Below are 11,776 nucleotides of genomic sequence, written 5' to 3'. Positions count from 1 at the left end.
CTGCCCTCTGAGGCGTTGCTGGGAGGTTTGTTCTGCCTGGCTGGTGTTGTCTGCCTACGCACTCGGTTCCCCAGAGCACCAGTGTCATCATGATGCAACTGAAACCTGAGTGCCGACTACATGCATGGTCAGGCCTTCCTGTCACCTAGTCACCCTACTGGGACTGACCGTGACAGGAAGGGTGCCCAAAAACATACCCAGAGACCTCTTTGTTTCACGCTGCTCCTAAAATAAGGCTCCACACTCCTTCAAAAGCTTCCCTCTGTGCAGTACATTTCCCACAGCCATTTCTCCACGGACCCCTACAAACACATGTATCTGTTCTCGGATCACTCCCGTACGTCTCACATTCACAGAAATGTGATCTAAAGCCAGAAAACTAAACTGAGGCGTGAACAGTCAAGGTTGTTGGATGAAATAAAGAATAGCCACAGCAGATCTTTTCATGGATATGAACAGATATCAGCCAATCTGGTTTCCATGGCCATGTTTCATTATGGCTACATATTCAACGCTCGGTACCACTCTTATGCGGAAAAGTACTAAAGAGTACACATCACAAAAACAATGTTGAATCCATTTTGGGGGTTGAAAGTAGTCTCACATTGCCAGACCATCCTCCACGGCACTGCGAAGCAGGGTCTGGCTAGTCCACACAGCATTCTGGGACGGGAGAAAACCGTGCTCTGGGTTACTGACATTTCTTTTAACCAATCACAATTGTCTTGGCCGGTGCTCAAAAACAAAGAAAGAGGAAGGTAACGGACATCAATAAAAGAAGTATTCCAACCTTGGGATGCAACAATCCGACTTTTTCAGTCCCAATACCGATTCGGATATCTGGGCTTTGTATCAGCGATACTGAGTAGTGATCCCATTCCAATGTTTAATTAAAAAGCTGTGTGGAAGTGACAGGGATCATTCTTTTTACGAGTAAGGCAACAGGCTTGATTCAAATACTGCTTTCCTAACTTTGTAAAACAAAATGTACCAAAGAATTTGGCCTGTACCAAACACACTATTAGTGTCTTGATGCGTGAATCGGCTCTTCATCCCAATCCCCATGTTGCCCCTGGGACCCAAAATTGGTTAGTCCGGCCCTGCTCTTGGGAGCAACTGTACCAACACGATGCCTGGTTGTTGTTTTTAAGAGACCGTTTCATGGAAGTAAAGAAATACTAGATACGATTACTTCAGTATTGTGAATGAAACAGAGTTTAAAACGTGGTTCAAACACTGTTTGAAGGCATCAAAGTCAGGCACTTTGAGGGAGATTTCTAATTTAAAAGTGTCATTTACACTCAGTAGCCACGTTATGGTACACCTGCACTATGACATAATGCAATCCAAGACATGTGACGTGCCATAAAGTCTACTACTATCTTTTTATTACAGTCATAGAGGCATTGTTTTCTTTACATGTTTTAGCATTGATGTCATAGTTAGTCATGTGTTATACTATACTATATATTCAGAGCTGTAGTCTGACCCCCTCATGTATGTAAACAGGAAGGACAAAAAAACAGAAACACATCTCAGTATAAAGTAGTACAAACACCACCTTTGACAATAAGCTCAGTAATAAACATACTGTCATTCACAAATTTGTGACAACGCAACGTAGAGTTGGTACAAAACGACCCTTTAGGCATTAAATTACTTTGTTGTCCTTTCGGCTTGCCCTCAGAGAACCACATGCTCAGACTGACACACTGACACACACACACACACACACACACACACACACACACACACACACACACACACACACACACACACACACACACACACACACACACACACACACACAAACACAAACACAAACACAAACACAAACACACACACCATGCGGCTGTAATTATCACTCTGTGAGACAGCTCTCTAACAGCTACACCTCGCTGACATGCGACATTCAGGAGAGGACACTCTCCAGCGTTATCACTCAACTCCTCTGCTGTAGAACAGCTGAGAGGACGTTCACGTCGGCTTAATCCAAAGCCAAATATTTAAGCATCAAACAGGTAAACAGGCTGCCGAGGCTCCGGCGTCCGACCCGCGATTAAGAGAGCGCCGGGCAGGGGAAGTTTACTGCATTAGCTGGGCTGACAGAGTCCCCATGATAAGGATGTGACAGCTCCACCGTGCAATGGCTACAGACAGAACTTGCCCCTCAGAAAGGCTGCTTTCCACTGGGGCCAGGGTGCATGAATATTTTAGATGGGTAAATAATTAATAATTAACAGCAAACAGGCCAGTGATCAAATGGAGCAGTGTGGCTACACACATGAAAAATCAGACTCTTGTAAACAAAGACAAGAGGACCCAGATTTCCTCCCCTCTTACCACCTTCTTTTCTCGCCTTTTAAATATGCGCATCTTCAATCGCCCCCCCAAAAAAAAAAAAAATCGTGCAGAAGGCACATGTATGAACACACAAACTCCATATCAGCGACTCTGTCAAACACACAGAGTGCTGCCATAACCCCTCCGTCACTCACTCACATTCACACCCACACTTATTTTCCTTAGAAGAATGAGATTTTCTCGTATTCCTTGGCGACCCGGGGAATGTGACTGAGCGAGAACACTTGATCTGGCCACCCGCTGTTTTCTGATGGAAAGATTTGCTTTTTAATACAATCGTCACTCCTCCCACCTGGATATGCCACGCCAAGACAAATCCCAGCTGTGTGACTCCAAAACCTGACAGAGCTTAAAAATTCCCTTATTACCATTCCCCTAAAATATCCAGCCACACTAACTCCCAACAATGGTGGGAATGCTAATCACGTCTTGGCGGCTTAGAGAAGCATGAAAACAGAGCCGCCAATATGGGGGCTCTGGTGTGTGAGGGAGAAGAAAAAGACGAAGAAGTCCCAGCTTTAATGACACACATTCACAGAAGCATCATGGCTCTTAAAAAAAGCTGCTTCTCCAAAATCTGGCGCATCTTGCCGCTTGACTTTAGCCAGAGGAGACATTTCATAAAAATCAGACTTAATCGTGTAAACAACACGCAGACAAACAGAAAACCACTGCAAAAAAATAAATAAAACAACTCTGGAAGCTGTGCATGGATCGGATCGCCTTCAGAGTTAATTTTAAAGTAAGCATTCCGTTCCTTGGAGATTTTAATTAATGCTTTAATATGCAAATAAGTTAGCAGAGATAAAATCATGACAAACAGATGGCAAGTGTGGGTAATTATTTTGTGAATCCAGCAGGGGCATGTATTAAAGTTATGGCATCGTTTTCCTCGGGCCTCTGCAGCCATAGATGGTAGAGGGGGGAAAAACAAGAGACACAAATGACTTACTCGTGTCTCCAAATGACAAATGTGACCACAGTGAGTCTGAATCGATCACACAAGATGAGATGTTAAGGATAAGTAATCCTCAGTCAACAGCAGCCCTTCATTTGGAATTAAGACAGGAATTTAAATGAAAGCACCAACAGTTTAGAATTGAAATTCTATGTATCCATTTCACTATGGCATGTACCCTTTACACCAGGCAGGGTGGAGGTCAATGAACAGCCGAGGTGAAGCAGATATCACAATTCCTAACCCCAGGTCGTGTTTTTATGCCTTAAAGAATCCTGCTGACAAAACAATCTCACAACACGGTCCAAACCGGCGTTTTCACCCAATACTTAGGTGCACACATTTGGGGTTAAAGGGTCCTTAAAGAAAATGTTTTTAAATTAGGGTTGAAAAAATAACGCTGATTAATCCATTCCATATTGACCTTTGACCCGGAGCTGTTCTAGCCACCATTCGACTGTAAAATAAAGGAAGGAGACAAGAATGCTCTGCCTGGATCATTGACTGGAACATTTACTTATTAAAATCTTCTTCCTGAAGCACTTTTGAATTAATTTCATCAGCTATATTGGGTCATATTGTTGATTGTTATGGCTATTTTTCAACAGTAAATGACAGTAATGACAAAACTTGCTGAAGAAGTTCCCTGGGGACCGACTACAACCATTACATCTGAATAGTTTCCATTTTGTTTGATTTTTTTCATGTTTTTTATGCTTTTTTGCTGCATTTTACATTCATTCAGAAACAGCAATTCTTGTTTTTCACCTTTATGGGGCAAAAAAATGGCTTCAGGCCCCGCTTACAAACATTAGCTGTGTTAGCGCTCTTTGCTTCCTCCACCCTCTTTCTCCCAGCCCGCCCGGGTTCAACAGGAGTAGCATCGTCCTCGGTGTTCCACACTCACAACAGGATCGTAAATACTGAACATGTTTTATATGTGTGACTTGAAATTGGTGCGGCCAGGATGGACTTCCGAGCATACCGGGTATGTAAAAATCATTCTTAACATAATTCGCAGCAGGAAAAACTGGCCAGAGGATCTTGAGAACCATCATAATTCAGGGCAGTGTCGGGAGAGGGGAATCGGGTGTGGTGTGTAGCCGGCAGTAGCTGAGTTAACAGCAGGGGATTGACATCTTTGACTACATAGCTGCACCTACCTGCTCCTGTGGGGGTATGTGGTCCAAATCCAGGCTAGAGAGAGAACGGTTGATCCTCAGGGCCAGACACAAGGCCATCAGGCCTCCAACCTTCAGCTGGTTCTGACGGAGGTCCAGACCCTGAATCTGGCGACTCTCTGCAAGGAACTCAGCCAACGCCACAGCACCTTCACCAAAGAAAACATTCAAATGTTAGAGAAGGCAAGCTTGCCTAGGTAGTTGCAAAACTAGTTTGATCTTAAAAGACCTCTTCTGGCTAGCTTCCCTAAATAACCGACTTTGTCCAGACTGCAGTCTCTAGCCTTGTAGGAGTCCAAACTTAACTAAAAGCATCTATGTTTTGACTCACACATCCATTATACACCCAGAGCAGCTCTGCTCGACATTTAATTAGGTGAGCATGCTGCTTGTCTCTTAATGTAGTTTTGATACAGATTAGAACCTTACAGGGAGGTGATGAGTTTAGATCAGACCTGGGCATTGTGGCCCCGCAGGCCACATCGGGCCCTTTGGGTGGCCCTAACCGGCCCGCGTGACGTCAATGGGAAGTAAGCAATCAAACGTAAATAAGTGTACATCATGTATGGAATACTACTGCATTGCTTTTATTTGTGCAAACATATGCAGCTTCTTCTTCTCTGATTGTAAAATAAGTAGAAGAACTGCAATGTGTCGGAGAGGAACGAACTGAGCTCACGAGACGTTGGCGTGGACGAGAGTGAGCGGTTATCCCATAAAAATGTCAGCTCGTGGGAAAAAACAAAGGATGATACAGGACGCAGAGTTTCTAACCAAACATGGACTTCTTAGTATTTATTTACTGAAGTCAAAGGTAAAGCCATGTGCTTACTGTGCGGACAACAAATCACTGTGTTGAAGGGTTGTAATTTGAATCGCCACTACTACTACTACTACTACTACTACTACTACTACTACTACTACTACTACTAGCATTTGTAAGTCAGTGCTAAAACTGAACCATACAGGCAGTTTGCGTCAGTTTTGGAGGAGCATGGAACTGAACATGGTGTCATAGGCTACCACACAGCTGTCAGGTGGTTCAGCCTGGGTAAGGGGCTTAAAAGAGAGCAGAGATTCCAGAGTTTTGTGATATGAAAGGCAAAGACATCCCAGAGCTCTCAGATAAAAACTGGATGGCTTATCTTGCATTTGCTGTTGATGCAACTGCACTATTGAATGAGCTCAACACCAAACTGCAAGTCAAGGGCCCAAATGCACACAAAATGAAAAAATGGTGACATCACGTTGCCAATGATACTAATTGCTAGTTCAAAAACACAAAGGGAATTACCTCTTTTAGAACCGAAAGGACTAATTCATTAATTGATGTAATTGGCAATTATACTGATAATCGATTCATCGATTAAACACAAACTCAAAACATTTGTTCCACCTTCTCAGACCTACGTAGTCTTCTACAACACTTGGTGTCTTGGTCGGACACAACGAGCGACGTATAAATGCCAGCGTGGGGTCTGGGACACTGGGACACTGTGGGTGTCTCATCCAGAAAACAATCTGCAGATTAGTAGCAGGGCAGTAGTAGGGAGTCGGGTCAGGAACCGGGTCAAGTCCCCGTAAGGACCGGAGTACGGACTGTGGACTGGTAGCTGGAGATGTGTCAGTTCACCTTCTGGGCACTGCCAAAGTGCTCTTGAGCAAGGCTTCGAACCCCCAACTGCTCGGGGCGCTCCTCCAAGGAGCAGCCCCCCCCCCCACTCTAACATCTCTCCATCAGTGTGTTTAGCATGTATAGGTAAGCATGTTTGCTCAATGTCTGTCTAACAGTGAAAATTGTGAATTTCCACTCACAGGATAACTTCTTCTTCTTCTTCCATCTGTATTAAGAACTAATACAACATACAAGTGGTTGAAATGGAACCAAAGATGCTAATTTGAGGCCAAGTGCTACTCATTTTTTTTAATAGGGTAATCTTTATGAAATGTCCTTTGTAATTGAATTTACAACTGAAATAGACACAATCTCAAAAAATAGGGCTAAATGCAAAAGGACATTGTCCAATTACGATTGATGTTTGTGTTTTTAGTGGTGGCGCCCTCTATTGACCACAGTCATGGTTTAGGAATATAAGAGTTCAAGGAGGATAAGGAGGCATAAAGGCGAATAAACGACCTACATTGTTGCGTGGTTCTGGAAAAGAAGAGTACTGCACATGCATTGTTGTACCTTCACATGTTATGTTGGCTTGGGCAAGGCCGAGCTGCAGCACCGAACAGTTCATCATCAGAGGCTCCCTGATCACCTGGATCCCCTCGTCTCCCAGGAGGTTCTCACCCAAATCCAGGACCTGCAGGACCTTCAGCACGGGCTGAAAGACAGCATTCACCTCCGCTCTTACATAGACTAGTCTTGCATCGCCAGACCTTCCTCCACAGCACTGCGAGGGAGGGTCTGGCTAGTCCACACAGCATTCTGGGATGGGAAAACAACCTGCTCTGGTTTATTGGCATTTCTTTAAACCAATCAGAATCATCTTGGGCGGGGCTAAGCGCAGGACGACTAGCTGTCTGGATTGACCTTGCAAAGATCTGAGGAAAAAAATCCCCGTTATTAAAAGTAAAGTATGACTTTACTTGACAATACAATGCTTTGGACTCTGTGTAATATGCTACTATCAGTTTTGAAAATCATCATCATTAGTATTATTATGATGTGGTGATTATGATTCCTTTACTCTCTTGTTAAATGTTCAGAACTTCTGTCTCCACTCTCCAGAGCCACATTAGCATTGAAGGTTGATTAGCTGGCGCATGAAGCTGGGGGCGTCTGGGGCACAAGAGGCCCATGTTGCCCAACAGCTTGAAGAGGAACACGCCACCCACTCCTCGGTTGCCCCCTCGCCTCGCCACCCTTGTTAAACTCCTCTGGTCACTGCTCTGAAGAGAGAGAGGGACGCGGGGGCGGAAAGCAAGCCAAGAAGGCAACAGATAGACCCGGAGAGCGTCTTCTTCGGAGTTAATTTGCACCACGGCGACAACAAACACACTTGAGAGGTTCCCCCCTCTTTTTCCTCACTGAGTCGCGGCACACAGAGGCACCGCCACATCCAAACACGTGGCGAGAAGCTTCTCCGGTGAAGAGGGGAGGAGGAGAGGGAGGAAGAGCATCTCAAATGGATATTCACGAGGGATAATAGCAGACAATTAAAGAGGCGACTGCGTGGTTGAGAGTGTGTGAGAGTCGAGCATGGTTGAAGCCTGTCAAACGTAACCCACAGGAGGGTTGGAGTGAGAAGTTAGAGGGGGGGGGTACGAGTGTGAAAGCACCTAAAACACAGTATGCTTTCACACATGACATGCTGGCTTTAAACAAAAAAAAATAACAGCACAACACACAAAGTAGAAAACAACAAGAGCCCTGCATGACATGTTCACCTCAGAATGTTTTTTAATTTTATTTTCTTGAAATTTAAACATTAGCAACATTCTAAAACTGGAAGTCAAGTGGATTTTGGCCCACATCTGCTCCCCTTGTCTTAGTCCTTCAAAAGACAAACCAACAAGCCACGAGGACAGAGAGGAAAAGCACACACACACACCAACCAGAAAGGTTAATAACAGCTCTCCTCGTCATCATATTCGACACGACCAGCTACGGGTCTAATTATCATCATTATGGCCTGCAAGGACATCTACTTATCCCCGTGACTGGCAGGCCGCATGAGCACCCCTCCTTAACACACATCTATTATTTAATCAAACCGTTCCTTCTTTTGGTAGCACTGGAGGAGACAGGGCTAGCGTATGTGGCAGGCCTTTAATTTCTAGCCTTTTGACTTCCACAATCGCCACTCACATGACAGGAAGGTGCAGTTTATGCTGCCAATCAGGCAAAAGGAATGCATGTTATTAGGAGTGTGGAATAAAACGTGTGGAGGAGGGACTTTGTCAGAGGGGGACTCTTTGGATGGGGCCGACGCTTTTCATTTCCTCAATACCATATAAAGGAAAGCAGGTATCAGCTGGACGGTTTAACTCTGTCTAACAAAGCTGATACAGCTCTTCTGATCACTTCATGGTCAGAGATAGAATTAAATGGAAATCTGTCAAGGGTACAGTATTTTAAGCATGGAATTCCCCTCTTTCAGACGGCTGAAGCCTCATGTTATTTTCACATAAACTTTGGAACGAATTTAGAATGGAATGAGGGCTATGGACTTACATCATAATATCATTAGGAACAAATCTCTTACATAACTCCTGTTACAAATTAGAATTACAAGTAATTTCAAGAAGGAGCAGTTCTGGGCATCAGCCTCCCACAGCTAACGTAAGCAGTAGTGACCTCCTGAAGAAAATGTAGGTTGCATAATGCCTCCTGCTTGGATCTTACTGCCTCTCAAACGTCTCTCTGTGAACTCTGTGTGGCACTTTGATTGGTCAGCACAGGCATGAGTTTTCTTCTACAATTTTCTAATGTCGATGGAGAAAGGAAAAGGTCTGTTCTTCTGCCATAGGAATACATGTACAGTATATGCTGTGTGCCAACTGTTGGCGTTCATTGATTTTGGATCCAAACTCAAAGCTGGTGCTATGTTCCTCACCAGAGCCTTGGCCAGATGGACCATGCCACCTGCAGTGATCTGGTTGTTCCTCAGCAGTAAGACCTTTACACCTGCCGTCTGCCACCGCAGACCATCACACAGCTCCTCCAAACCTGTACAGTTTAGAAAACAACAGAAAACATTCAATTACGGTGATTGGCTGAACAGATTTAACTGAACTGATTTGTACAAGTAGTCTAAATGGCAGTGACAGATGTTTAGTGGGAGTGAGCAGCTCTAACCTAAGCTATGTGCTTAACCTTTCACATAATCAATTAGGACTGTGCTAATTTGGAAACTGACAGTATACAGACCACTCCCACTGTATTTACCTTTGCTGTTTTGCCTAGTAAGCTGCTGGCAAGCAAAGTAAGGCGGGTCATTCTTTAATTAGCACACGCTGAACAAGGGCTGCCAAAGGGTTACTTGCAATTAATAAGATTATGTGTCACATTTGCTAACAACTTGTGCAAACATCTTCCCTTTGTTCACACAATGTTAATTATTTAAATTTGTGAAAGAATTTTGCAGGCAAGCCATGTTGCCTCTGGTTTTAAGGGCTAGTGCAACATTCAGGGAACCACACAAATTTGCTTACTAAAATATCAAGAAAAACCTTTTACCACTTAACTCTGTCTAACACCACAAACTGCGCGCCCAATCTCTGTTACAAAGATGGCCATCCTACCAGCGTCTGCTACAGCATTGCTGCTGAGCTCCAGTGTCTGTAAAGTGGTGTTGTAGCGGAGTAGGTCTCCTAGCTGCAGGGCGTCCTGGTAGCTGTTTAGCAGGTTGTTGGTAAGGTGGAGCTCTCGCAAAGCCTTGTTTGACTTCAGCGCACCAACTACAAGCAGCAAGAAAAGTAAAGATTACCAAAAGAAATCCAGAATGTACGTTAACTTGATGTACAATTATGCTACTCAATCTTTTTAATTAGTGGGAAGCTGCAAAACAAATACGAAAATACCTAAATAGTACAAATACTCTTTCTACTGATGTTAACTGCCATACAGTACAACATGACAGGACAGTGGCTGTTGGAGGGAAGCCGGATGGGGACCAGGGATAATATCACACACAGAAGTAGAAGCTCCTCGCTGGAAGGTAAACTGATCAGAGACATTGGATGAGGTCTGGAGTTTGCTCGCCAATTTTAGGAACCACTCCCCCTCCCCAAATTAAGACATTAGATTGTTTTAAATTTATATTAGACATGGTCCATCGTACAAGTGTGGTCCTCCGAATGCCAAACACGGAGCCACCAGGTTGTAACTGTAATTGACTGATTGATGGCAAGTGAACTTGAGCATGAAAATGAGAGCACAGCAGGACCTGCCGCCTCCGGCAATTACTGCAGTAAAGATCAGGTGACATTCCTACCACTGTAACATGAACCAGCCATTGTTGAAGCCAGCGTTGTGACTCCTCAACACAGGCTGTGAAAGTTGTCAGGCTGAAAACACCTGACAACTTTCAGGCCCTCTCTTACGCCATTGTAAGGATGCTTTTCACCGCTCTGATGCTTGTATGGAGAGGTATCTTGTAATTATGTGCATGTTTTGGGTTTTCTCTGTGTAGTTGTGTAACGTGCACTCTACTGTGGTACACATGTGGCCGTGTTGCCTGGGCCCTCGCTGCCCTTGCATCCAGATCGATGCCACAGATTTGATCAAGGCTGTTGGGCTGCATGTGGAATGCCAACATTGTCATCAGGCACAGTGGGAACCAAATGGTTGAATCGGTGGGATTGATCCGGTCGAGTCCACCACGAGCACCCAATCCCGCAATCAGAGGCCCCTCCGATCGAAGGCAATGATCCTCAGCTGGGACCCCCCACCGGGAGGGAAAAAGGGGAGGCAGCGGTGTGCTCGGTTAAGGCAGAGAGGATGGGGTGGGATGAGAGATGAGCACGGGAGGCGGAGGTGGGCTGTGAGACCCTAAAATATCAAAGAGATCCAGAAAATGGCGGAAAATGTTGGAGGAACAAGTTGCTGTTGGGAAGAGTGGGCAGCATACTGCGTCCATTTGGTGCTTTTTCTGCTCCCAGCTGAGAGGAGATGAGAGGCTGTGTTCTCCATGACATCCAATCATCTACTAGAGTAAAAAAACAACAACATTGTATTGGGGATTTATTTCACTATCTAATGAAAAAGACTTTCTGAAAAAACATGTTTGGGACTCATAATGATTATTACTGCTACATCCCTATTCAGCTCAGCACCTGAAGCCTAGTATTAACTACCCCTGTTGCACATAACTGTCTGTGTGTGTCTGTGTGTGTGTGTGTGTGTGTGTGTGTGTGTGTGTGTGTGTGTGCGTGCGTGCGTGCACATGCACGCGTGTCCATGTACAGCACTCAAACCCTCTCTTAGTGTTATGTCCACCTGTGGTGAGTGTATTTATTCGTGTGTACTCATCCAGTAATTGTGTATATGTGTGGGGGTTGATTGTCATATCCTACTCCCCCCATTGCCCTTCCCCATTGCCACGGATACGGTTCAGGGACAGAACAGCAGCAATCACTGAAGGTGAGAGAGGACAGACCTGGCTGGAATTGCTGTGCCTTGTGTATAACATATGACATATTTCATTTCTGGGTAACAAATAAAGTGTGTGTGTGTACGAGTGTGTGAGGTATCGAGATCAAAATTTAAAATGAGTCTCTAGTGTGTGTGTGTGTGTGTGTGTGTGTGTGTGTGTGTGTG

General features: G+C 44.6%; 1 protein-coding gene across 1 annotated transcript in view; it reads right to left on the bottom strand.

Moving 5' to 3' along the window:
* Positions 1-11,776, bottom strand: part of si:dkey-288a3.2 (protein phosphatase 1 regulatory subunit 37) — a 62,784-nt gene that overhangs the window by 25,127 nt on the left and 25,881 nt on the right. Inside the window, exons 7-11 of the mRNA XM_034859132.1 lie at positions 10,670-10,754; positions 9,760-9,933; positions 9,072-9,184; positions 6,695-6,836; positions 4,486-4,652 (exon numbers count right to left, since the gene is read on the bottom strand). Of these exons, the coding sequence (XP_034715023.1) occupies positions 4,486-4,652; positions 6,695-6,836; positions 9,072-9,184; positions 9,760-9,933; positions 10,670-10,754 (681 nt within the window). The remainder of the gene's footprint in view (positions 1-4,485; positions 4,653-6,694; positions 6,837-9,071; positions 9,185-9,759; positions 9,934-10,669; positions 10,755-11,776) is intronic.

The sequence above is a fragment of the Etheostoma cragini genome, chromosome 20 (assembly GCF_013103735.1).
Source record: "Etheostoma cragini isolate CJK2018 chromosome 20, CSU_Ecrag_1.0, whole genome shotgun sequence".
Taxonomy (NCBI): domain Eukaryota; kingdom Metazoa; phylum Chordata; class Actinopteri; order Perciformes; family Percidae; genus Etheostoma; species Etheostoma cragini.
The sequence above is the reverse complement of the archived record's forward strand: the minus strand, read 5'-3'. Positions and strand labels throughout refer to the sequence as shown.